General features: G+C 44.8%; 2 protein-coding genes across 4 annotated transcripts in view; both read right to left on the reverse strand.

Annotated features, from left to right (window-relative positions):
- Positions 1–763: 763 nt before the first annotated feature.
- twsg1a (twisted gastrulation BMP signaling modulator 1a) lies at positions 764–27550 on the reverse strand. Of its 2 annotated transcripts, XM_034614741.1 has the most exons (6): positions 27522–27550; positions 12999–13115; positions 12001–12165; positions 5623–5722; positions 2030–2290; positions 764–1254 (listed from the first exon to the last, which is right to left on the reverse strand). In XM_034614741.1, the coding sequence occupies exons 3-6, from the start codon at positions 12130–12132 to the stop codon at positions 1073–1075; spliced, it is 675 nt and encodes a 224-aa protein (XP_034470632.1). In that variant the 5' UTR covers positions 12133–12165; positions 12999–13115; positions 27522–27550; the 3' UTR covers positions 764–1072. The 2 variants fall into 2 exon arrangements, with proteins under 2 accessions (XP_034470632.1, XP_034470631.1); XM_034614740.1 differs by lacking the exon at positions 27522–27550 and having other exon boundaries at positions 12999–13678.
- The window catches only part of ankrd12 (ankyrin repeat domain 12), a 29880-nt gene continuing 17731 nt past the window's right edge, over positions 15821–27969 (reverse strand). The window contains exons 3-13 of one of the 2 annotated variants that reach the window (XM_034614734.1): positions 27291–27441; positions 25737–25808; positions 25213–25347; positions 24089–24292; positions 23748–23890; positions 23406–23553; positions 18716–23112; positions 18396–18494; positions 18111–18254; positions 17905–18000; positions 15821–17110 (exon numbers count right to left, since the gene is read on the reverse strand). In XM_034614734.1, coding sequence (XP_034470625.1) covers positions 16925–17110; positions 17905–18000; positions 18111–18254; positions 18396–18494; positions 18716–23112; positions 23406–23553; positions 23748–23890; positions 24089–24292; positions 25213–25347; positions 25737–25808; positions 27291–27441 — 5775 coding nt within the window. In that variant the 3' untranslated portion in view covers positions 15821–16924. The remainder of the gene's footprint in view (positions 17111–17904; positions 18001–18110; positions 18255–18395; positions 18495–18715; positions 23113–23405; positions 23554–23747; positions 23891–24088; positions 24293–25212; positions 25348–25736; positions 25809–27290; positions 27442–27969) is intronic. The other variant, XM_034614735.1, reaches the window with a different exon arrangement.

Below are 27969 nucleotides of genomic sequence, written 5' to 3' on the forward strand. Positions count from 1 at the left end.
TCTAATGATGTCAGTTAGAATAAATCACAGCAAAGGGAATGTTTTTTATTTTTATCTTAACTCTACGTTTTGTTTCTGCAGTTTTTATTCAAACTGGGGATTTTTAATGAAGAGTTTCTCCTCATAATGACGCATTTCTTTCCATTACTGTGTTAATATTTTGACTTAATTAGAAGGATCTGAATACACTTCTTGTTCCACCACTGCTCTTCTGATCTTTGCTGGCACCGTCGGCTCCGAACCCACAGCTGCAGTGGCAAAATGAGGTCGTGATCAAAAACCAATAGGAAAAAAAAAGAAAAAGGAAAAGACAAACAGGCTCTCATTGTGTGTGTGTGGTACATTAGTCTGTGCGACCTGCTGTTGCATGCCAATTGGGAACAGAATCAGTGATAGGACACCCTGCTGCCTTTTTGAAAACGCACCAGCATTACAAAGGGTATTTGTGTGTGGCGGCGAGAGGTTGGCATCGGTGAACGTTCCCCTTTTTCCCCACTTGGCTTGCATGAGACGGTCAGTGAGCACTGGAACACCTGTGGACCAGAAGGGTATAATAACAACGTTGTTTCCCCAGGAAATGATGCGTTTCCTGAGTCAGGCAACACTCGGCTAAGATTAGAGCAGGAGACAGGCAGCGGAGGGGACAAACATTTACTGTTCCACTCGTTCTGCAACTTTTTACACATTTTCTTCTCAAACAAAATGGAGAACAGGAAAAAGGAAAAATATTTGAAATCAGACTCTTTTCTCTGAGACTGAACCGTCCACGTCACCAAACTTTTCTTTATTTGGCATGAGACAGGGATTTAGCGGACCGTGATTGTAAAAATACATTATTCATATACACCTCTAGTAAAAAACACTATTGAAAACGTATCTAAAAATATACAGTGAAATATAACAGCAGAATAAAAACAATTTGCAGGGGGTAGGAGGAGGGGGGGGTGGGGGGGGTGTAGGGGGGTATTTTACAAGATAACTGAGGAATGCTAACACACAATAGTCGTAGTTCCCTCTGCCCTCAGTCCTCTGGCATCACCCAGACATTTGGTACCAATATGCGCCCCGCACCTCAGAAGAGACAGTTCATGCACTTCACCGCCTTGCTGCCGTAGTCCACGCACTCGGGCCCGATGCACTGGCAGCAGGCGTTGTGAAACCAGCGGTACTTGGATCCTCCCATTGACTCACAGTAAACTTTACACTGGCGGATAGACACGCAGTCGTCGAAGTAGACCACGGTGCACATGTTCTCTGAAAAACGAAAAAGGGGACAGACGTTAGTCACAAATCCAGTAAAATGCGGTTTATGAAAACAAGCACCGTCTTTAGAGTAATTACCGTCAACCCTCAACGTTCCTACTTTTACTTCAGGGGTGAAAAGAATTTGCCGCAAATAAGTACGACCATATGTTTTGATGGGTTTAATGAGCTGACTGCGTGGCTCTGCTGGAACGATCCCATTATGAGCGTGTCTTTATAGCAAATAGCACTGGTTTAAAGAGAAAAGAGAGGCAACGCCAGGAACAGCCACAAATGAAAATAGAAAATGCCAGAAGAACAACACATTCAACCCAGTTGCGTTTCCCTTCTTCTGGCAGGACCGCTGCTCTGGAACGATGAAAACCTGATCCAAGCCGAACTGGTCTCAGCTCAAGACTTTGCTGTCTGCTTCAGTTCTGGGGTCGGGACTGATTTTATAACCATGGTGAGAGGAGGAGATGCAGATGAAAAATGTGACTGGATCCGAAAGGACCAGAAAACTGTGCGATCACAAGAAATGGGAGCGAAACCTGCATCTTCTCACGTGGTGTGAAACTCATTCAGAAACTATTTCTCAAGTGGATCTGACGCAAGCAATGATGTGAGAGCTCCAAACCAAAGTGAGGCAGCACATTATCAAACAGCAATTGTTCTTAATCCAGCTCCGTCAGAAGCACTGGATGTCTTCTCCGAAATGACTGAAACCAACAATTACAGACGATCACTGTTGAATTATCTGTAATTTAAAAATAATTCCTGCGTTTACCTTGAGTGTCGTAGCTGGCGTGGATGCTGTTGCCGGGCACGGACACGTTCTGGGGCTGGTTGTCGAGCGACTCCAGGAAGGACACCAGGTTCTCGTGGTGGGACAGCTCCTCAGCGACGGGGAAGGACACGACCATCATGTTGACTGGCGCGTCGCCTTCCGTGAGGGCGCGGAACAGCGAGGGGATCGGGCGGTGCAGCTCCTCCACTGTGCTCTTTGACGTGGCCGGAGAGTCGCTGTAGTTCTTGGGGTTACACATCCCTGACACAGAGAGAGAGGGAGGAACACAGCGTTAAAAAAACTATTCTCTCAATCACATACAGTCATTCGAATGGTTTTAGATTTGAAATACAATGGTGAACAAAATGGTTTTTGGTGCAATTTAAACATTTGAACAGCTGCATCTATTTCCAGAGTGTTTTCCCAAATAAACAGCTCAGAGTGATTTACTAAATTACTGTTTATCTCCGCACCCCTGACTACAGACTCCAAACCAAATTCCATTGCATCAGGTTCAAGTCACACAGCAACAAACCAAAAATACCTAAAAATAAAACACACACACATTTCATTTATTCATACTGTTCCAAGTAAATGTTATTGTTCTAATGGAAGTTATGTGACCTCCTCTACAAAGCCAGGTATGCAATTCTTGTGGAGAATTACACATTTTAATTTAAAGAATATATTTTTATTCTGTAAAATAAAAGTTGTCATATCAGTAAACATAAATCCAGATATAAATCCAGATATAATCAGATTTTTATTGCCCAAATTAGTCTGGTTTTAAAACCCCAACATGTGTATTATGGGTGTTATAAGTTTAGTTAAATTCTTCTTTATTAAACCCCCACACACATACACACAATATTAACCACAGACTTTCTATTAGCTCCAGTCCTGACTTCCACTTCTTCTGTAAGTCAGTGGACTGACCCTTGAAGCACAAAGTCAAAGCAGGACGTTTATTTGCAAAACATAACTTTTTTCCGCTCATGAGGGCAGTTCAGTGAAACCACAACACTGTGGAGAGTGTCTTGACTCCATTAGGGTCTTTTTAACACTTCATTTAATTTCCATACACAGTAGTAATGACATGACAAAGTCCCCACATCCTCCGATATGATCTTTCAAACCCGTTAAATGAGTCCAAGTGAATTATAGCTAATGGATAAATCATTTAATGAGCAGCGGAGTTTGACAGAGGAGTTGGATTACAGAGCAGAGCTAAAAGCAGAGCCAGAGCAGCTGTTTTAGATAAAGCATACACATGGGTCCTCCCCTCTGTGTCCTCCCTACCTCCTCCACCCTTCCTCCAAAACACAAACTCTCCTCTCCTCGCCGCTCCTCCGCTGGACGGCCCTGCCCACTCGCGGATACACACTTCAAAGCAGCCAGCGCTTGGCACAGATAACATGTTTCGAGTGGAAACTTAAACTTAAAGTGGTCATAAGGTTAGCGATGCAAGAGAAGCATAAAAAAAAGAGAGAAATGGGTGCACACGCTCTGAGCGGCAGATTGTCTGCAGTGTGTTGTAAGTGTCCGGGAGGAGAAAGCTCCACTGCTGCAACATCTGCAGAGCAGCAGCGCAGAGGTTCGCCGCTCGGTGTCAGATGCTTGTATTTGTGTTCCACATGAAAGAGCTTTAATAAAGCCTCCTTGTCAGCACAGTCATATCTGTCAGTCAGAGCTGATCTGAGAACCGGCTGGTGTGCAGAGGGGCTGGATGTGGTGCCATTCCCCCCCCCACCACTCCCCTTTTTACCATAGTCAGAGGCCCTGCTGTGACCTGGTGTTAACATCTGTCTCAGGTGAAACAACTCGACAGGTATGAAGACGCACTGAGGTCACATCACTCAAACATACAGAGGTGGTCTTCATGAGGCCATTATCTTTTCAGTATGAACACAAATGTCTCCTTGTGCACTTTAAAGACCTGCTCCTCACCTGACTGGCTCCCTCAGACACCCAGACACCTTCTACACTTCCAATATATTGATAATATCAACACTGACCACATTTCAATTCATCTGTCATAGTCAGACTGGTTAAAAAATAAACACACTCTGGTCTGTGTGTAAGTGGGAAAGCGAGATCTGATCACAAGTCGTCACCGGAGACACATTCTAATGCCGGGTGTTGCAAAACAGACCAGACGACAGCTACAGAAAAAACAAACAACCGAAAGAGACACAAAATGACAACAAAGATTTACATAGCAACAAAAAGGGGACACAAGCAACCACAGAGACATAAATATGAAACACAAAACAAGACATCACGCAACCGCACCCAATGAAGGCAACACATCATTTAACAACTGACATAATAAAAAGTATTTGTAGTGGACTGTAAAAGAAATAAAATGACCACACGCAAAGACAAACAAAACCACCGCAGAGACACAAACTGAGACTAAATTTGACGCACGAAACAAGACATCAAGGAACTGCAACAAATGACACACAACTCATAACACAAAGAGTAGTGGAATGTAAACTGACAACATGCAAAGCGACCACAATGAAACAACCACAAAGTGTGACAGGCAATGACACGAAATGAGTAATAAATATACGAAGAGATGCAGAACGGGCAGCAAACAACACACAACAAAACCACACTGACACACAAAATGTGACAGAAATATGATGGGAAATAAGGGAAAATGGCTGCAAAAACACACAAAACAACCACAGGGATGCAACACAACCAAAACGAGACACCAGGACTGAAATGCCTCCGCTACAGACAGAAAAATAAAGATCATCTCCACCAACCAGTCAAGATGAAGTTTATATCAATGTTTGTCCAGACTTGTATAATATACAGCATCTAAAACTTATATTGGTGTTTATAACTACATCCCAGTGACTTCAGACCAATTCATTCTAATGGTTTCATCTTTGAGTCCAACTTAACGTGAGGAAATGACACCTCTTAGTGTTTTAATATTTCACAGATCGATTAAACTGTTTGGATGTGGACCCCCTCCCCCCCCCCCCCCGCTGCAGCTCGGTACCAGGTTGAAAGTGAAAGTTCATTTCGGCAGGTTGCCCCCCCCCCACAGCTCCTTCACCCTCTGATCCTAAGAACGACCTCGACACTTCCTGTCCACATGTGCTTGTGCTCCTCAGTCGGGTCAATACTCCTTTAATTTCCTGAGCTCTGCTTCGCGTCGACCTTCTCGCTGACACTTCTCAGGGACACGTTGACGCTCTGGACTCGCTCACCTCGCACTCGTCTCGTATCAGAGCGGCAGCGCCCCCGAACCGACAGGCTCCTCAACGGACAAGTGCATTAACGCCGCCGTCTCGTTTGCTCTCAGGCTTTTTCACAGGGAGAAGGTGCTCGGCTGCGAGGTGACAGATAACTGCTTCTGTCAATATAGACACAGCCCTGATGCAGTTTGCAGAATGGTTTCTACTTTTATTTTGTATGGTATCCCAATTGTTTTCAAGCTATGTTGCAGGCAGCAGCAGCTCAAACACTCTGGAGAGCAACACAGTGACAGTGATTCGGTTGTAAGACTCCAACCTGTTGCACCGTCGAGCTCTAGAACACGTTCATGACAAATAGGTCGGTGCACTCACCCACGCAGTCGCAGCACTCTTCCCAAAGGTTCCCCAGACACAGCATGCACTCCTTACAGCAGGAGCAGTTCCCGTCGGTCGGACGACACTGGCACAGCTCCTGCAGGACGACAGGGCCACACGTCAGCAAAACACAAAAACACTTCGGTTAACACAATATTGTGGATAAAGCTGTGTGATAGCAGGTGTTGGGGTGAATACAAACAAGTTAACTTCCTCAGATTTTAAATATACATTCACATTTAATTACCCTTCATCAAGGAGGTTCAGTTTGCACCAGTGTCCTTTTAGGATTACGTAAAAAATACTAAACATATTTCCATAAAACTTGGTTAAAGGATGGGACATGAGTCAAGAAAGAAAACATTACATTTAGATTTTAATCAAGACAAAACAAAAGGAAAAGATCTATATTATATATATATATATATATATATATATATATATATATATATATATATATATATATATATATATATATAATTTGTGGGTTTGTATTTTAAAAGTCAGCCATGTTTAGGGGACTGATATGATTGTGTGGATCCAAATAATTATTTGTTGGTCCTTGACAGAGGTGTGTGCTTTACTGGGTGCTTTTCTAGTTAAATTCGTAATTTTAAGAAAATCAGAACTCTTCATGTTGCATTCAAATTAAAGAAAGAATATTTTCATAATAAAAGACGTCTGCAGCAGTAGCAGCACCACGGTTCCCACAGTAGCACGGAGAGACAATGTGTGGACCGACTGTACGAACAGCAGCCGTTACAACATCAACGAAAAGAGCAACAGCAGGTTTTCCTCAGGTACAGTAACTATTACACACAAGCCGTCACAGGACACGCTGCACGAGGCTCTGATGGTATTTCAACAAGTATGTCATCGTCTCCGCAGAACACTGTGATAACACTTTGAAACACAGCAGACCTCCACTGCACCTCTAGTCACAGCAGGTTCGGACACGTTACCATTCAAATGATTTCCTTTACACTATAATAATAATAATAGAGGCTGAGCAGCTCTGAATGAATACATGTAATTCTGAGGCTTTTGAGTCAAATTCTAAATAAATCTTCATTAGATGCAAGAATCAAGTCTTTCAGATTTGAATGCTGACTATTTAAAAAAGACCTTTTTTTAAATGACAATATTCAAATACCAAGTTAAGAGTGTTTCTTCTGACTCATTCAGTTCAGCCATGGCTGGAGTAACATCCTGAGGGGCCCTGGGCAAAAACCTGTTGTTGGGGCCCCACTGCCCCAAACTGTTACCCTAGAGCTGAGATCATTGGTTTCTTAATTAGTCGACTGACAGAAAAGTAGTTGGGAATAACTGGAATAATTGATTAATTGGTTCAATCATCAACGTTCACTGGCAGCAGCCTCTTGAATACTAGTTTGACTGTTGGTCAGACAAAGCAAAGAGAAAACATTAACTTGGGCTTCAGGGAACAAGTTTCAAGGGACACGTGATACCAAACCACATTGTTTCAATATTTAAACATGTCTTTTATCAAAACTATAAAAAAAAAGAAAAGGGCACACACATAAATAATGGTGACATAATAAAGTTTAAGAGCGAACCCCCACCAATCTCAATTGCTTCACACACACACACACACACACACACACACACACACACACACACACACACACACACACACACACACACACACACACACACACACACACACACACACACACACACACACACACACACACACACACACGAGAAAACAATGAAAAAAAAATTCTCTGTTGCAGAAGGAAACTGATATTTTTTACAAGAGCTTCTGCAAACATCCCAAAAACCTCTTCTACAGAACACGACGAGAAACGGCCCGAGAGCCGCTCGTCTCCGGGGGGAAGGAAACAGAACAGAAACGTGGAGGTGGGATTGAACAGTGGGTGAGACTGCCGGAGGAGTCCCCCTCTCTCCCCCCTGTACAGGGAGCACATTCCTCCAAGTCAAGGTCACCGTGATTGGGGAGGCGGCGGCGGGGGGGGAGAGAAACAGGAGGGAGGGAGGGAAAAGAAAACACCTGGAGAACAGAACATGGCTGCTCCCCCCCCCCCCGCTCCATTTCTCCCTTGTTTTTTCCCTCCTGTCTTTCTTTACTCCCCCCCCCCCTCCTTCTCTCTCTAGCTCTTCCCTTTTCCTTTCTGTCCTTTTCATTCCTCCCCCACACACACACACACACACACACTTCTCTTTTATATCTCTGCAGAAGTCACCTCCTCCACATTAACAGCCTCTGCGATGATAAAAGACTCTCCAGTGACTCAGCGGTGAGGGATTGCAGAACCACACACAGCTCAGTTAATCACCAGCCTCTCCAGCCCCAAACCCCTGATCAACATCGGATCCCGGGAGTAATTACGACTCTCAGAGGTGGAATTATAAAAATTAAAAAAAAAACTAAACGGCTGCCCACGGGAAAAGAGAAAACACGCATCTCTTGCATTTCACAAAAGAGAAAATAAAGGCTTTGTTAAAAACCATCTCATGGAAACAGACGTGCAGACGGAGCTTTGTCGAGTTTCTGCCTCGTTTCATTTCACCTCGGAGATCGGAATGTACGTCACACCCGAATAACCCGAGTGGATGGAGTTCCACTTGCACAGAAACAATGTTTATGTTGCATCACGCAGCAGTTCACGGATACGTAGTAAGAAGTCCACAGAGAGTTATTGGACAGTACCAAGTGTACGACACATCTACTGAAAGATGTGTTACTGTTGCAGCCATCTTGGATTAGCGAGGTTCCTCCGACTTTCTGAGTCGAAATTCCCACTCGAGCGGGCGTTCCAGTTGCAACTTCAGTTGTAATTCCGATGTTTAATGGAACGCACTGAACAAATTAAACACCTTTTGAATTTTTATGACAACTGAAGGCTACCACAGGTTCATCTGCAACATGCACCTTCACCACTAGATGTCACTAAATCCTACACACTGAACCTTTAACGTGTTTGGGTTGTTGACGTGTTCATTGGTCAAAATAAGCAGTTCAAACATGTCGCCTTTGTCATTTTGGTAATAACTTTCTGACATTCGACTGAATAAACAAGCTACAGTCTAATCCTCAGTTGCAGCGTTTCAAACGGTTTCCTCAGGGAGATGAATGAGGTCGTCTCGGCCACTTGAACGACTCCTATCAGGCTTCTCTGGCTACAAAGAGGAAACCGCTGTGATCAGTCAACTCTGAGCGTGAGTGAGACAAAACGACTCTGGAGGGAAAGTGAACATTTGCAGCCTCGTCGGGCCGAGTGGCTGCTGCTGCTGCTGCTCTCACTTTGAAATCGGCTGCCCCACCCTGCTCCACAGCCCCGGCCTGCACAGTCTCAGAGCTGTCCCGCGGATCTCTGCACACTTCACGGCCTCCCAACACACACACACCTCCTCCTGACCTTAGCCTCCATTCCCTCCTCCTCCCTCGTTCTCCCACCCTCAGGGGTTTTGGGGGAATTCAGACAAATGACTTGAGATGGCAGCAGAGCGTGAAGGCGAGCGTCGGACAGCAGATCCCACTAATCACGAGCAGCGTGGAGCTTCTACGGAGAAGTTTCTCCTTCAGAGCACACGCACCATCGCTCCGGCCCCTGACAGCCAGCGAGTTGGTGTCGACGGGGTCGCGGAAGCTACAGCGCTCGGTGTCCTGAGCAATGATTCATCAGGCGAAAATAAGCCACCTGGAAGTAAAAGGAGAAAGAAGCGGAGCCACAGATGTTCTGTTGATAACAGGATGTTTGATTTTCTTTTAACAGAAATTGAAGCCAGAGGGAGCAGATGTTTGTCGTTTGGTCGCAACAAGTTTGTGCCAAGGAAGAAAATATAGACTGTGATCGTTTACTATAGAATCCACTTTGAAAATTAACTCCGGAGAAGAAACTAGATTTTCAGTCAACTAGAAATTTAAGCGTTTTTCTTAAATTCTCTTGATTCAGAAAGTTAAACAGTTCTGTTTGTGTTGATCAAATTATTAAAAGATCGGTTGGAAAATACTTGACAGATGAATCAATACTTAAATATTTCATTAGTTGCAGCTTCTGTCTTTTGTTTGTCATCTTTAAACAACAACAGGTCCTGTGATTATCCAGATGCATCATGGTCTCAACTTAATAAACAGTAATAAAAAGTAGTAGAGTTGAGTTACTAGTTTGTCCAGACTGGACAGAAACAAAGCTTCATTAGCAACCAGCCGCCTTTGCTTGTTCACAATGAACCAAACAAAGCTGCAACAGCGGCTGACGTCAAATCCCACGACGGCGCTGTAGAATCAGAGGCGTGACACGAAACATCTGCAGCCGACACATCACACCGACCCTCTACACAGATGTTCATCCAGCTCTATGACAACATCTGCTGCCGTCTTCAAGCCAGAACAACGATGACTCCCAATATAATAAAGACGTAACATTCCCACCTTGAACACGATACTTGCCGTGTTAATACTGTGGCACTGTACTGAAGAGCGGGGCCTGTGATTACATGGTAAATATTCCAGGGGCCAAACAGTGAGTCTTTTGACCAGAGGCCCCTCAACAGATTCACCTTGGACATTAAAATCTGGGTCTGCAGCTCGTAGTTATTTCACTTATTGTTCAGGCTGCAGTTTCTTTTTCCTCCTTGTTTGTTTATAATATCAGAAAAAAGTGAATTCACAGTTTCCAAAAGCCTCAAGTGAAATCTTCACGTTTGTGATTGTAAATTAACCGTTTATCAGAATTGCTGCAGATACATTTTCTAAATTTGACAAATTGTTCCATCTCTATTTGCATCGTCCGTTTGACCTCGTTTCTCATCCCTGAACCAAAATCTTGATTCACACTCGGAGCTTCAACTTCCTGTTCCCAAACCCAGAGATTCTTTAAAAGCCCGTCGACCTCACACTGTACCTGCAAATCAGTGAGTGAGGTCAAACAGGTGAAATGGCCACTGAGGTTAAATACAGTACTCTAACACGATGTTAATGGCAGAGACAGGACCACACACACACACACACACACACACACACACACACACACACACACACACACACACACACACACACACACACACACACACACACACACACACACACACACACACACACACACACACACACGTTGACAGGTGGTGGAAAAACAGACCAACGCCTTTTCTTCATCTTGTCCTCAAAATAACCAAAGTGTGTTACTGAATGTGTGTTGACTTTGTGTGTGTGTTTGTAGGGGGGGGGTACCACTCCACGTCCCATCAGCCACTGGGCTTCAGACATGAGGGAAAATGTGACAGAGAGGAAGCGATGATAGAAAGTATGAAAATAAAAGTCCGAGCTGTTGACGTGGAACTAAAATCAAAACCTCACTGAGCAAATTCACCCACAATCCTCTGCTCCGACCTTCGTCAGTGACGGAACAGAACAGGTGAGTATAAAACAGGATGAATTCACGTCCCTCCTCCTCCTCCTCTTCCTCCTCCTGCTCTTCCTCCGCAGCTCGCTCCGAGAGAAACCTTCCTTCCAAACTTTGCTCAGCTTATCAAAGGAATGTATCTTGCATTCTTCACCACAGATTCCATCTTTGTTCTCGGCTCCAAACATCCATCTGATCTCAGGCACATTTTAATTTGAGTTTTGGCTACTGCTGAACATTAGTTTTTTTTCTTTCTATATGAGGTATTTGTACAGAACGGGCACACACACACTGAACCAAGTACAAACAGCTGAGACATTTTCTTTTTCCTCTGGTTGAGTCACAAGCTGCAGGAACGTTGCTGCCGCAGCTGCCGTGTGTTTCCAGGCCGTCCTCGGCAGTTTCATGCTGATTTTAAAAAGTTTAAAAATAACAAGATTTTCACTGCGCTGCTTCTGTTCTTTGCTTGAACTCCGACTTCAGCTGTAAACACCATTTCATTCGTGTTCTTGTCAGGAGGAATAACAGCGCGTGTTTACACAGAACAGCTGCAACGCTGTAGGACCAAGGGCCCGAATTTGGACGTGTCCACGTAGAAATTTCCTGTTTTCGATCTACAGAGAAGAACATCGCACCCGTGGGCTACGTTCAGCACTCATCAGAGGTTAGACGGCTGCTGACACTGAGCAGCCTGAGCGAGGTCAAGCCCGAGTAGTCAAAGAAATCACAGAATCACAGATATCCATACACTATATTCCAAATTGAAGGATTAAAAATGATATCTTTTGGTACCGTGGGTTACATTTTGGGTAAGAAAATCCTAGTTTAGCTTGGTTTGGGCTGATTCTTTTGAATTAAAGCCAGAAAACGAGGGAAGCTGCCTCAGTACGACAGTGAAGGGTTGTTGTGGTGCATTTTGTTGTTTAAATCCAACATTCAGCATCCGTCTCTCTCAGAGAACCGAGTTTTCTCCCCGGCCCCTTACCTGTATGAGGCACTTGCTGACGTCGCTGGCACAGAGGGCTTTGTTGCAGCCCGAGCTCACAGACAGTCCCGCGAGGAGGAAGAGGAGAGCTGTGGCGGCGGCGGTGGGGAGGATCAGCTGACCGGGCCTCATCCTGAAGGCTCACCAGCACGACACTGGAAACACCTACATCAACAACAACAACACAAGAGCACAGGACCTCAGAGAGCAGGGTCAACGAATAATAAAACGCTCAGAGCTTCGAATAACACCAGACTTCGAATGTGGAGGATACAGAGTGTACCAGGGAATCAAAGAGCAGCAAAACGTAGATGGAAACGTCCAAAAGTCACATGGTTGATATCAAAATTTGATCCGAATGAAGAAATAATCTGCTTTTCTTTATCTTCATCTGCTTTTTAACTCACATTCCCTTCTGAAAAACAAACCAGGCAGGATAATGTGCAGAGTCAGTGTGACATCTGAAACCTACATTTGGTGCCAGGACTCTGCAGCTACAGGCTACAACAGGCGGCGAGAGGTGCTGCACGCAGAATGAAAATCACAGCTTTGTCATGCAGATACATCTCGAGCTTTCATGTGCAAATGTCAGATTTGTAGAAGGCCTGAGTCATATTTCATTCAAGGCCAGGACTTGAGACAACACGCACACGCACATACACTCTCCCTCTCCCTCTCTCACACACACACACACACACATCTGGCAACATCAGCCTCCTTCACCTACATTTTCAAACGCAGCTCATTAACCCAGCACTGTTTGATCTGTGCGCCTTTGATCCGTGTCTCGTGACAACATGTGAGGAACCTTCTCTCCCTCGCTGCTTCACCTTCTTTCTCTTGTCTCTCTTTTTTTTTTTTAGGTTTTTTTTTTTCACCGCTAACTCCAACACAAAAAAAAAAACTTCCCTTGCTCCACTCGAGCTCAGCCGCAGAAACATCGAGTGCGCAAAGAACCAACCGCGACGCAACGTAGCTGCGCGGAGGAGCAAACTTACCACAAGCGGCTGTTAACAAGTTCACGACTTGTCCTTTTATCCGAGGGGGCTGTGCGGTAGTTCCCTCTTTGAACTCCTCCAGGATGGTGTGTGTGTGTGTGTGTGTGTGTGTGTGTGCTGCCGCCGCCGCTCCACTGTCCACTGCGTCCACAGGGCGTCAGTCTCTCCGCAGCACAAAGCGACAGGCAGTCGGGCGCCTTAAAGGCACACACTCCATTTTTCTCTCCGCCGTGTGTGGAGGAGGACACCGGGCCTCGGGCCACACGCACCGGCCGTGCGTCTGCAGGGGAACCGGCGCGGAAGGATCTGCGTTATTTAAACCGTGACTATCACCGAGAGACGTGATTTACAGCCGCTCGCCTCCCCGCGGAGTCCCGTGCGTAAAAGTCTTGCGCGTAAAAATCCACCGCGTTTATTCCCCTGTAGCCGCGCTCGTCGGTAGCCGGACCATGCGGGATGTGTTAGGCTGCTTTTACACCAGCAAGACCCCCACCACACACAAGCACAGACACACACACACACACACCTCCACCCCTCTCTATTAAACAGCCCTTTGTCTCCAGCCTCATCAGCGGCCTCGTGAGTGCGCTCGTTAGGTGAGAAAGGGGCGATTCGGAAGCGGCGGGGCAGAGCAGGCGTCCCGCTGAGACGCGTCCCCCCCCCCACCCACACACACACACACACACACACACAACCCCCTCGGCCCCAGCGAGGACACACAACCGGCCCCGACGAGCAGCCATTCAACTCCACAGGTGTTTACATGTGTTTTCACTGGAGCCGCATCAAAGCCACAACAGGCCTCCACTTCCAGCCCGAGAGGCGGGAGAGGACGCACCTTCAGGCGGGGAGGACACATTTCAATCCGAGCCAGGATCCTGGAGGAAGGATTCAGTTCAACCAAGTCACATTTAATACGTTCAGTCAAATTAGTTTAATGAGTTGATCCTAGTTTTTGAACAAACTTTCATTCCATTCAGTCTTAGTTGTTGTGTTGAAAGTGAAGTTTGTGCCCATGAATGATGGTTTGTTCAAAATGGTTGAAGGTTGTGAAGAGTTTGAGCTGAACTCTAATTAAACTGATGTGTTTTATTAAACATGAAGTATCACGTGGTGTTTTTACACGCAGAGAACAGAGGAAGTGAGTTTGCATTTGGATTTGTGTTTCAGTATCCTTTTGGAAATACTCTGTTCTCAGTTTATTAGGTACACCCAGTCAAAACTAACAGTCTTAATAAAATGCAGTAATTCTTCATCATGATGGTTATTAAGTTTAGTTTGTGTTTTAGATACTTATAGATTTAACTGTCAGATGAGAAAAGAGAATCCTTTTAGTCCCACAATGGGGAAATTTGCAATATTACAGCAGAGTAATAAGTAACTTAAGTGTAAGGAAATATAAACAATATGAATGGAAAAAAAACTAGTAAATACAGAATAAAACCAGGTATGTTTATTCATTACACCCATTAAATACAGGATAAGTAATTATTGTGATGGATGAAATTCATAATCTTCATAACATTTGGATTTAGTGCTGAAAATGATCCGTGCTGGAGATAAAACCACACAACAACCAGTGTTTTAATATTTATGAACCGTACTGTGAAAACATTTAGACACGTTCGATGTTCAGATTCTTATCCATCACACAGAATCAACAGAAAGTCTCCTGATCTGTTTAAAATCCACGAGAGCCAGAGTCCAGAAGAACCGTCTTCAGAGACAAGAACAAGGAGCCTGGTCCCACTGAGGCCTGAGCTCGACACCATGGAGTTGGTCTGGGATCAGCTGAAGAGACAATAAATCCACAGAACAACTGTAGCAACTAATGATGCCTGGAACAAGCGACCTGATGGAGCTGTGTGTAAATGTATGGAGGAGAAACTGCACAGAAGGATTTAGGTTGTACGAAGTTCAGTGTCACTTTTACTGTTGGAAAGAAGAAGTGTACTTATATCAGTTACCTAGTAGAAGTAGCAGTGACCCCCTATTATAAATATCATATTACAAGTCTTAGTCCCTTTTTCAAATGTTTTACTTGAAGTTCACAAATATTAGCTGCAAAATGTACTTCAAGTACGAAAAGTACTCGTGTGGTTGCAATGCAAAATACTATTTATGAGATCAACTTATTGTATATGTCACATTGATCTAAAAAGTACAAACACTATGCAATATAAGTAGTGGAGTATATTTATCAATTAGGATTTATATGTACTATGTATAAGTATGTACTAAATATACACAAGTATCAGTACTTAAAAATTGTACTCCTATTAAGGTCCACTGCTTCATTTACCTCATTTATTAAATAGGACTTTAATGTTTAAAGTTATAGTCAGTACAATAAACATGTCTAATGTTTCCTTATTAATCTGATTAACCTGCTCCACTCAAGTTAGACTTGGTTGTACAGCGACATCTGCTGGCTGAGGATAGTACTGCTAGGAGTGAATGATCAGAAATGAATAAAAAGAAAATCCTCGAGCCGCTGCAACGTTATTCAATTTTTATAAATCATAATTGAATCTGTTTAAAATAAGCGAGGAAGCTGTTCACATTTTCTCAGAGCTCATCAGAAATGTGTTTATCTTTTTTATGGTGATAAATTATAAAGTAAACATCTCAATGTGATGTGATGGAACTTTTTGCTGTGTCCAACCAACACAAATAATATTCAGTTGACAAATAGTCACATTGCTACTTGATTAAAAAATTTAAATAAAAAAAAAAATCTACTAATTAAGAGACAATTGACAAACTTATTTATCACCTCATTATTTCTGCAGCTTTAAAATAAATGACACCAAAAACCGAGATTTAATTTCACAACAAATAAAATTTATTCAATTATATATTACAAATATGTACAAGTCATGTAACAAGTAAATATTAAAATAGACATTTTTTAGAACTATCGTTCAAAAGGCATTATGTTGAAAAAATAGGATTTGTTGTGATCTCACATTGAAACTGTAAAAGTATGTTTTTTTTCTCCTTGGAAGCCACAACAGACTTTAATGTGCGCGAGACACGATGGACAACACACGAGGAGTGAGGCCGCAAGGATGTAACACGATGGCGCGAGAAAATAAAAAAGAAGAAGAAGAAGAAAAAAAAGAAAAAGCTGGAACACTTCAGTAAACCTCACAATTTAGTCCACGGAACAGCTCTTCAGGAAAAAAGTACAAACAACGCAACGCATGCACAGCATTTAATTGCCAAAAGTCCAAAAACACCAGCTGTGGCGTGGAGCTCCAGATGAGGAAGGAAGAAACAGTAAAAACAAAAGAACACAACGAAAGCCAACACGTGCTTAATGTTCTAAGCCAACGACAACGAGAACATCACAGACGAAGAGGACACTCAATATAAAAACCAACTTTGGTCCATTAAAACATGAGACAGAACGAGTTTACAATCAAAATATCTATTATTTTTTGTTTTTACAAGTTTAAAACAATAATTACATGGCTATTTACAAATGCACATTTTTTTTATGTATAAAATAAGTTAAAAAATTAAGAGCACAATCTGTACACAATGTATGAACACTCACTTTGAAACAATTGAACTCTTTCAGCTGTGTGACCCTGCGTGATGAGGAGCCGCTGGTCGGCGTCCACTCTTCTGCTTCTCGCTGCAGCTCCTGGCCCAGCGTTTGGTCTCTGCTCCCTGGGCTCCGTCTGCGGCCTGGACCCCCGTCTGTCCCGGCCGGTCCACGTGTCCCCCCCGTCCCGTCCTCATGGTGGGCGTGCCGGTTCGGACTCAACGAGCTCTGGAGTAAAAAAACGTCTCTTTTCTAAGTGCTCTTCCGTTTTGCCGCCACATTCTAAGTGCTTTCCTCGTCCTCGAATGCTTGGGCTGCCGCTCGTGTCCGCGACGTGGCCACCACTTTGGCAAAGTAGGCCCAGTCCCACGGTTCATATCGGGGTGAGGTCAAAGTCGTCGTTGACCTCCACGAGGGGGATGTAGAACTCAGGGATCTCGAAGATGCTGGTGGACTTGTAGGTGGCCGGGTCTAGCTCCTGCAGTTTGAGCTGCCACTCCAGCCGCTGCACGGCGTTCAGGGCCGCCGCCTCGTGCTGTTGCCTCATCAGGAGACACGTCTGTGGAGGGAAAACAACACGCATCATTATTTTATCCAACCAGATGTTTTCAGTTAGATAAAGATTGTGCAAGAAAGAGCTGGTCAGTGAAAGAGCAGAAAAACAACACATGAAAGAGCAAGAGGCACAAAACAAGCAGAAATGAAGAATTCTTCAACCTGCTAATAAACTCAAAGAAGCTGCTTTTCACTTCAAGGTGAAGCGGTTATTTGACAACAAAATGATTTGAGTCTCAGGGTAGTTGAAAGTGGAGCAGCTGGTTTTATCAGGTGACACAAAGCCCATCACAGATAAATCAGTGTCATCATGTACAGTTTGTTTTGATGTATGACGTTGGAGGTTATTTAGTGAAAATGCTCATTGGTTCACAGCTTTGGTTGAGAAATGTCTTCCAGGTCCATTTACTTGTAGGATTTATGTGGCTCCACTGACTTAAATATAATATTCAGAAATGTGTTTTCATTAGTGGCTAATAACCTGAAACTAAGCATCGTGTTTTTGTGACCTTAGAAAGTGTTTCTACAGTCGCACAGAGAGGACGAGGACATGTAACGTTTTTACTTTTCCTGAAGGAAACCGTAGATTCTCCTTCATGCTCAGAAAGTAAAGGTCATGTGTGCTACTCAGTAGGCTGCAATATGCAAGTTAACCTCTAGATGTCCCTCAAGGCTACACACTGAACCTTAAAACAATGAATCATCAAAATAATGACTAAGAAATATTCGACAAATCAATTGATTGACTTCAGCGTTAGATTTCACTCACTCGTTCGATAAAACAAACAGTGCTTTTACCTTCAGTTTATCAAACTTGTCGTCAACATCTTGTAACCAGGACATAAACTGTCGGGCGTTGAATCGGTCTCTTACTGACGTTTTACCGTCTTCGTTCTGTAAAACAAACAAACAAAAACACATGAAAATGAAGAAACATCCAGAAGCTGACTTCAGAGACCACGATGGACCTTTAAATAATCGTTAGCTCGACCCATGTGACTCACCTGGATGTCCTGGGGCATGTTGTACACTTCAGCATCCAGTAAAACTGTACAGGCACTGAAGGGCAGAGTCTGATTGGCGAGTGTTCTTGCTGCCCGGTAGTGGACCCGTAAGACTTCCTGCTCATTTGAAACAATCAGCTTTTCCTGAAAGAGGAACAGGAAGTCAAATAAATACTCCACATCCAGTCTTTGTAGCTTTTTAGAACGTGTATTCCTAAACATCTATAGGGTGTAACCTCAGTACTGATACATCTGACATGACATAATTAAAACACAAAGTTTTACCCTTTCGATGCTGTGTTGAAGTCGTAGTTTCATGCGGAAGACCTCTTGTTGTTTGAACATCTCTTTCAGCTGCTCAGGTAACGATGGAGGTGGAGTTATCTGCACAACAGAGACCAAACCTTAATTCTTCATTTTCTTTGTAAACTGAAACACAACCCTGGTGAAGTGAACATCACTATACTTTAAGTTTTACCTCCAACAAGTTAATTAATACAGTCAGACCACAGCTGAATATCTTTCAGATTCATTTAGAAAGTTCTTAACATTAAAGTAGGGAGCTTCAATCGAGGATTTAGTTCAGAAAGGAAGTGGTGACTCACTGTTGGGATACAGAGCTTGCTGAATGGGTTCCCATCTAAGAGGTAGGATCCGTTGAAGGTCACATATTCATCATAATACTGCGGCGGTTGGGGGGTGACACTGCACAACACTTTGCGCTTCTCCTCGATCTTCTTCCTGATGTGCAGGAACTCGTAGTAAGGGTTGGCCCGCTCCGTCTGGTAGGGTGCGATCTCCTCCAGCTTCACAGAGTCCACGATGGCAGCCAGAGACTGATGGCCCATCTCCTGCTGACTCGTGGAGCACAGTGGAGAGTTGAACATTTTAGGCATCTTCCTCTTGCGTGGATGGGGCACGTGCATGTCCACGTCCTCGTCGTTGGAGCGAACCTTCATCCTAGCCCCTGAAGAATCCGAATCCCGGTCTCCAGACTGCGGAGACGAGCTCCCTGAGGTGTAGCTGCTGCCGTCAGTCAGAGCTCCCGGCTGGACGCTGCTCTGACTCGTCTCGTCTCCATCTGAAGACTCCTGTTTCTCGTCAGCAGGCGGCACCTCCATTGGCTCGGATGAAAACTGTGCCTTGGATTCAGACGAGCTCTCAGTAGCCATGCTGCCCTCAGCTGAAGAACCTTCTGTAACAGAAACAGCAGCACTGCTGTTCTCTGAACTCTGTGGGACATCAGTCGTCTCTTCATCCTTGTGCTCAGGGCTCGCACAGGGCATGATGTCGGTCATCTCCGTCTGAACGTCGACACATGAACTTGCAGTGTCATTGGAAGGTTTAGATTTTTTATAGTCGTGGTTATTTGTCTCCATATCCTCTTGAGAACATTGGTAATCAGGGTTGGTTCTGATACAACCTGTCAAAGGCTCCCCTGCAGTGTAGGTGGGCGTGTGAGAGCTGGTGGACGGTTCAGGACTTTCCATCGCTTCTGTTCTGAAGCTTTCAGGAATTATTTCCATGCTCTCTGGTTCGGATCCATCAAAGTTCTCCAGAGGTTTCTCTTTGTGCTCAGAAACCAGTGTGGTACCGGTTTCTGTTTGCTGTTGGCTCTCCACACCCTGCGACGGGAGCGGTTCCCTCTGCTGGATGGTTTTTATGTTTGCTGGTGCTGATGGTTCAGCGGACACAGAGGCTGTCGGTACTGGTGCTTGATCAGATTCCTTGTCACTACATTCTACCTGTGAATTATCCATCACACATTGGACGTCCTTCACTGCAGGAGGTTCAGAAGGAGGAGCTTTCTGCTCTGTTGACCCGGGTTGAGAGCCGCTACACTGCGAGAGGCTGGACTGCGGATTCAGGTTTTTATTCAGAGGATCTTTGTTTGGCATCTGTGGTGTCAAGCAGCTGGGAGTGATGCTTTCTCTCTCCATGACTGAATCCCCCACTGAATTCAAATGTTGCTGACTATTGAGGTTCTCTTCTGTTTCTGCCGAGGTCTCCCTGGTTTTCAACTCCTCAATGGGCAGACTGGGTTTCGGCAGATTTTCAACAGCTTTGCCTTCAGTCGAGGAGTTGGCGTCCTCATCCAGAATCGCCCTGAGGTAGGGAGTTTCGTGTCTGCCGGTGAGCAGCGTCCGGTTACTTTGGAGCACATCTGGAAGACTGTTGCAATCCTTATCGTGAACGGATGGCGATCTGGTGGCCTGAATGACGAGGGAAGACTGTAGGAATGCAGGTTGAGAGTCCGACGCTTCCAGGTTCATGTCGGAGTCGTATTCACCGTGTCTGGGCGTTAGTGTTGTAGCCTGACATGAATCCTCTGAGCTGGCGACAGAGACTAAGGACACAGACCTGGACATGATGCCACAGCGGTCGCTCTCAGGTCTGGGTGATCTGGTCAGACAGTTTTCCACGGCTGACATGACCTTTGCGCCGATGGAGGGCAGAGTTTTTCCATCCAGCGACACGGTCCGGGGGCTGGCGCCATCCTTCAGTGGTTTGTCTCTGCTGTGGAGGTCAGAAGCTTCAGAGCTTTTCGAGCGCATCAGCTCTTTACTCAAACATGCTTCAGTCTTTGTTCTGTCTTTTGGCCTGGGCTTCCCCGGGTCTGCCAGTGGTCGATGTTTGAGTCTCTCCCGCTCTTTCTGTTTGATTTTCTCCAGATGTTTCCGGTGCCACTGCTCAATTTCCTGGTCCTTCAGGCTGAGCATGCGCTCGAAGCTGGTCTGCATCAAGTCGTCGTTCACAAGCCTCTTTTCCTTTGGCTTGGCGTCTCGTGTTGCTGGCGAGGCTTTCGACTTGGCCTTATCTACATCCATCTCGTTGGGTTTGACTCTGTTGATCTTGGCCTGCTGGGAGCGCTCTTTGTGCCGGTCTTTATCCTTGTGTCTCTCCGAGTCCCTGTCACGGTCCCTGCGGTCTCGATCCTTTTCTGGTGTTCTCACAACCTCCTCCTTTGATTTTGCGGATAAGGACTTGCTGCTCTCAGACAGATAGCTCTTCTTCTCTTCTAAAAGCAATTTCAGATTGGAGCTTGACGAAAGGGCTCCATCTTTTACTTTATCCCTCTTCTTCCGGTCACAGTCCTTGTCTTTGGAGCGGTCAGACTTGTGATCTACGTTCTTCTCCAGAGGTTTTCCTTTCTTATCAGAGTTCGTGCGATCCTTTTCTCTGTGATCCCCGACACCATACTCTCTGTCCTGCCGCTCCCTATCGGACCGTTTATCAAACTTATCTTTGTTTTTCCTGCTGTCTTCATGCTTTTTTATTGCTGATAAAGATTTCAGTTTTTCATTCTCTTTGTAGTTTTTATCTCCAGGCGAGTGGGAAGGAATGGCTCCTGTTCTTTCTTTCTCCTTCCAACGATCCACTGAATTCTGTGGTTCAGCTTTGTCGGAGTGCTCCGCTTTAACCTTTTTTTCCTTGTCAGGATGCCTTTTTTCGGAATCCTTCTCCTTTCCCGGGAGCCTCTTGTCAGTTTTTTCGCGTGAGCCTTTTTCAGAGGGCTCCAGCTGTTCCTGATCAGCTGTGATCCCACTTATGGGTTTCTCCTCTGTCTCTTCTTTCATGCTGTTGCTCTGCAGCGGCTCCTCAGGAATCCGCCCTGAGCCGTGGCAGTCCACCCTCTCGTCACGCTCACTCGGCTTCGAATCCTTTACCTTCTCCTCTTTACCAGCCGCCTCCTTCCGCTCTCTCTTCACGGCTTTGTCTTTTTCTCGCTCCTCTCTGGGCCTCTTCTCTTTACTACTGGAGTGCTTCTCCTTTGCGTTTCTCTCATCTTTGACAGGAGGGGAATCAGAGGTCTTCTGAAGTGAACTGGTGTCTTCACCTTCCTTTTTCACTGGCAGAGGCTCATCCGTCTCATCACTTTTGAAAAAATTCTCTTTCCAGAACTCTCTGTCAAACTCCAAATTCCTGTGGCTGTCTTTCCTGGCCTCTTTCTGCCTGTGGCGGCTCCGCTCCGCCTCATATTCCCTCCTGTGTTTGTCTTTCTCCTTGTGTTTAAGCTTATGCTTCTTCACGACCTTGCCGTCTAAGTCGGTCTTCCGTAAGGCACCTTCAGAGCTGTCTATACTGTTTCCTATGCTGCTGTCTTTGTAAGGACTGGAATGACCATCATCCCCATCTACGCTCGACTCCTTCTGTTGATGCTTGCTCTTCTCTTTGTGCTTACACCCCTTGGTGCTGGAGCCTTCAGTGCAGTAGTCTGCGTCTGTGTAGTGGTTGTACTTGACGCTCTCCACCGGACATGAGCTGTCACTGATGGAAACGCACATCTTAGTATTTTCTTGTTTGAGTGGCGTCTGCTTATCTGTCAGACTGTGGTTCAGTTTAGGTGATTTGATGGATGATAAATGGAAGAGGTGGACGGATGAGTCATCTTTCGGACTGAAGGACATTTTGAAGGAGTCCTCCTCCCGACCCTTTTCCGTGCTCTCGGACACAGTTGCGAGGGAGAGGACCAAAGTTTTGCTGTTCTCTTTGCCATCCTCTTGGTTTTCCTTGTTTTTATTCTGACTCTTACTCTTCTTCTTAACTTTCCCCTTGTCCTTTTGCTCAGCGTTTTCCTTCTTAGATTTTGTGTCTGCCTTGAGGCTCTCTGAGCTCTGAGAGCAGGTGGGCGAGTTCCTCTTCTCTGGTAGGCTTTCCATTTCGTCGCTGGAGGTATCCGAACTGCAATGGACTCGAGAAGTCTTCGGCTTTTTCGGCTTGGAGGAGGAATCCCCCTTGCCACTCTGCTTTGCTGCCACATGATTCCTATCGCTTTCCTCCTTCTCCCGCTGCCGTAGTTCCCGCCGGAGGATGTGCCTGTCGTTCAGGGCTTTACTGACATCCTCCTCCTCTTCCTCGTCTTTGAACTCGTACTCATCCAGCCCTGGCACGGACGATGACGCTTTCATGACCGGTTTGCCCTCCGAGTCCTTTTCAGTATCAGAGTCTTCCATGACGTCATCCACACTAGATGGATTAACTGAGGGTGGGTCCTCAGACTCTGTGAAGAGAAGAAAAATAATTTAAAGATTATAAAATAGAAATCTACACATTGCTTCATACTTTCCTACTCAAAACAGTTTTAAGACAAATGCTATAGCGACAGGTTAATTAAAAATTAACCCGGATTATGAAATCTTAAGTGGTGGATATAAAGCTGCCAACACCACGACTGCATATATGTCCTTGGGTTTAGCTGTTAACATACATTATAAACTCCATCTGGCCTCTATAGTGGAAAAACATACTTTGCTGCTAGGGTTAGTGGATAGTAAAGTTTTATTATCTGCAAACCTGAGGAGCTGTCATCTTGGTCCGACAGTGGAATCTCTCCCTTTAGTAGTTGCTCCAGCTCCTTGGAGTCGGCCACGTCCACCGGTCGCTCCCCACGCTTGTTGGCCTGGAAAGCATTTCCACCGTGACGTAGTAGCAGTTTTACAATCTGCAAAAAAAAAAAAACATAACGCTAATTATTAAGAATCTTTATTGAGAAAGAGACGAAACAAACAGAACTGTGAAAACAAACATTACATTTGATGGAAAGTATGACAATTAAATGATATCAAGGTTAATCATCAAAGTGTCCTAACTTATTATAACATATAATAACATATAATCATTATATAAAGCTCTTACGTCTGTATGTCCGCTGCTGGAGGCATCATGGAGCGGCGTGTCGTCATCCAGACCCTGCGTGTTCACCTCAGCACCTGCTGATATTAAGACCTTGGCCACGTCGTAGTAACCGAGATTACAGGCTTCATGAAGAGGAGTCCAACCTGATGAGGGCAGTAAACAGTAACAGGCTACAGTCACAGTTCACTTTAAATGTTACCAGACACGCATTAAAAAACACAGAGCAGTGATGTCTGTTTATGTCATCTCATCATGGGATATTCATTCTGAATCCGCTGCTGTTTTTCAGCTTTACGTCGTTAAAAGCTGTAAAATAAAAATCACTCCTCCGGTCATCATACCTGCAAAGTCTTTGACGTTGACATCAGCTCCGAGGCTAATGAGCTCCTTAACTTGCTTGGCGTCTCCCCGGATGGCTGCCATGTGGAGGGGCGTCTCCCCTCGCTCGTTCCTCTTGTTGACCTTGTCCTTCTGTCGGGATGAGGCACTGCTGGGGACTTTCTTCTGCACAGGGGTCGTTTGAGAGGGGTGACTGGGTGTAGAGTCTGGGCACAGGCAGAGAGAGAAGAACTTCATTGATGCTCAGATCAAAAACCTCTCATATGTTGAGATACCAGGCACTTGGTAAATTGATTGAGACCGATTGGGAATTAAACTCATTTTTACAGGGAACCTTAAAGACTTTCATTGCAACTACATGTTATGTAGCAGCTCAACATTCAGGGAAATTAGCTTATTAACATTCTTGCTTTGATAGATAAGTTCAATACCAATCAGTTCTGCGTTTAAGGTAAACATTCATCTGCGCAGTCACACCGTTAAACGAAAGTAATCTGGTTATGTGGCTGACACGTGTCGAGCAAAAAAGGACAAGAAACACAGGAACAGGAGAGAGAAACATCTGCACAAGGGGAAGAAAGTGTAGCAGAGAGAGGTGACACGACTGCTGATTTGGAAACGGCTCAGGTTTCTAAAGCTGGATAAACAGCTGACACATCTGTTGCACGATACTCAGGCAGCCTGTGCCGACAAAGACAGGAAATACACCAAAGCTCGGCGACAGTTTTGAAAGGAAATTTTACCATACTGATATACAGAGTATATCAAAAGCTTAAGTCTACACAACTCTCACACTGTTCCTTTAATGAGCCTAGCGACCACAATGACACTGGCTTTAATAGAAACCCAATATCCTGTGTTTACTTTCATCTGTACAGATTCATTCTCGTCTTACAACCAATCTGAACATTTCATTAAAAAGTAATCTCAGGCAATTAGCTCGGTTTCATATTGGAAACAACAGTTACAATAACACAAAAATAACACAACTTTCTCTCTATTGGAGCAAAACAACCTGGAAATATTAGAGTAATCTTGTTAAAATGCTCAGAAACATGAGTCATCCAACAGCAGATTTATTCTAAGCCATGTTGCGGATGTGGCTAAAGAGGAGAGGCACACAAACCTGGACTGTTGGCAGTCATCTGCATCAGGAGAGCCATCTGTTTGCGCTCGGACAGAGGATACCCAAACAAGAGGTTGGGAGCCTTCTTGCCCCCAGCCTCCTTTTTCACCTTCTTCTTGTCCGGTCCATCTTTATCTGCAAGACCAAGAGAGAGTTCAGACAAGAGTCCACAAAGGATCATTTTGTGACCGCAATTTAATCATCAGTGACATTGTTTTTCCTCCTCCCCTTGTATCTGTTGAGCACACAGAGAAACAGATGACAAGCATGAGGTTTGAAAAAGACAAAACTGCATTCTCTTAAGTGCAGACAGCTCTCCTCGGGCCCCCAACCCGTCTCCGTCGGCCAATTGTTACTAAACACAAACATGCGTGAGCTGAACCAGGGGCGGATGCACATCGGAAAACACACACACATGCATGTGTGTGTGTGTGTTCACAGCAGCATAGTAGTGCAAAGTGGGTGAACGTGACTCGAGGAGGACGACGAGGGGGGGGGGCTGAGGATCGGGCTGCAGCGATTACCTGCGTATATCCTGCAGGGAGGCACTAATCTCTCTCCCCAGGTCTCACTCGACTGGCCTGGGTCTGAGTCATCTACAGTGCAAAGCAGAGAGGATGGGGAAGGGGGGAGAGAGGAGGGAGGGGAGAGCGGGGGGGTTGGAAGGGTGGGAAAGCACTGCATTAACGCTCGCTCGCTCGCTCTCTCTCACTCACTCTCACCCTCCGCATCTCACATGTTCTCAAATACAAACAGGAACAAAAAGCAAACTCTCATTCCACGCACGGATTATGAGTCATGGCAACAAGGGACAGCGGAGGAGATCCAGTTTGAGATGGTCAGCAGAGTCATTGCTTCCCTTCTTCCTACCTCGCAGGACCAGAGCGGCTCCATGGAAAGGCTTTGTTGGGAAGACAAAACCACTCTGTCCATGCTAGTTTAGCTTTAAAACCTGTGCAACATAAATTATCCTCAGTGAATTCAAAATGAAGGGTTCTGGTCTGTTAGAATGACCCGGACCACACAATGAAAATCATTATGTTGAGTTTTTCTCTGCAGGAGATGAAGGCACATGTGCAGTCTGTATTATGAATTACTGTACTTCATTTACTGTAATTATGGCTTCACAAAACAATTAAACTATTTTTAGGTCTCAAATCTGACGTAAACATACAATTAGACATCCAACTACATGATGGAAGCAGAATAGTCTATTTACACAAGAGGTTAGATTAAGACATAACGTCTCCAACGTGAAGGGAAGCTTTTTATCGTGCAAGCATCATTATCATTGCAAGTCCTCTTGCAACTGCGTGGACGACGTAAGATCTTTAAGTAGAAGCCTGCCATTGTAATTATGTTTTCCTTTTATGGGAATATATTTGGTAAAAAGATAAATACCAAAAATGTTGAATCCCTTTCTCAATACTTTCCGACATTGTCTGGTTCCTATTTACAAAGGAATACTGGAGTTTTAGCAAACATTTCTTAAGACTTTTCCCATGATGACATGACCCAAATAAATTTCACAGCCTTATCAAACTGTGGCAGGACAAATACGAATATTTCAGCCCAACGCAGTCTCGGTAACTACTGGGAAACACGGTTCCAAAACAGAGAAATAAGCTACATCAGGGTTTTGCCTACACAGAAAATACTTATTTGAAGGATCAATGTATTGTTGATTCTGGTCTATTCATGAGATTGTTGACAATGACAAAAATATAGAATATTACCAGCCTCCAAGGACTGGGGCTCTGTAGTTTCTTTCCATTAAAACGTTGACTGACAAACCTCACACAAAACTACTAATGTGGAATTATTTCATCAAAAATAATCTACACATGATTGTATTTGCCCCTTTTCCTGAGCTTCGTTAAAAACCTAATTTATTTCTCGGTGTCCCTCGCGACAGACCACAACTTTATCAGCACGATAAACAAATCTAAACTCATTGACCTATGGACAGTCCCCTGGTTCAACAACAGGCCACCAGGGGGCAGTGTGGGGACATGGCAGCGGGCCAGCAGGAGGCTGTTGGAGGAGGAGGAGAAAGGAGGAGCAGCAACGGTCTTTACCAGTGTCTGAGTCTCGCTCCTCTGTCCGGGACGGACTGGTCGTGAAGGAGAGCTTGCGCTTCATGGAAGACTTGGCTTTCCCTTCCTTCCCCAGCAACTCACTCCGGTCCAGCTTTGGAGTTTTGGTGAAAGGGGACAACTTGTCTTTGCTCTGTCAGAGACAAGGAGGAAAAAGAACAAGAGGAAACAATGAGACGTGAAACACAGCAGAGGTGTGGCCACATTTGAGACTGTGTGTGTGTGTGTGTGTGGGCCTGTATATGTAAACAATGCAGTCATGACAGAGGCAGCCCCATTTGAAAAGCCCTGTTTACAGGCTAGAAGGCAGAAGGGTTGAGATTAGCATGCAGGCCGCAAATCAGTTGAGAGTTAAGCTTGCTAAAACATGACACTAACATAAAGTGCATGTTATTACATTACAGGGTGTGTTGTGTCTTCGATATTGTGTTGATCGTGCAGGCAGCAGGTTTGTCTGCATGACTCACAAAAATATTCCCAAGGCCAAGTCTTTGGCAGGTTAAGATGTATAAACAGATTAAAATGGTACATTGTTTGCTGCAGTGTGAGAATTTCCACAAGTAAAGTGAAAGACGCATTCTCAAAATAGCGTTGAACAAGACTGTAAAACAAAATGAATGTAAGCGATTAAGTGATAAGCAGAATAGTTGCTTATAATTTC

Source organism: Hippoglossus hippoglossus, chromosome 17, assembly GCF_009819705.1.
Source record: "Hippoglossus hippoglossus isolate fHipHip1 chromosome 17, fHipHip1.pri, whole genome shotgun sequence".
NCBI classification, from domain to species: Eukaryota; Metazoa; Chordata; class Actinopteri; order Pleuronectiformes; family Pleuronectidae; genus Hippoglossus; species Hippoglossus hippoglossus.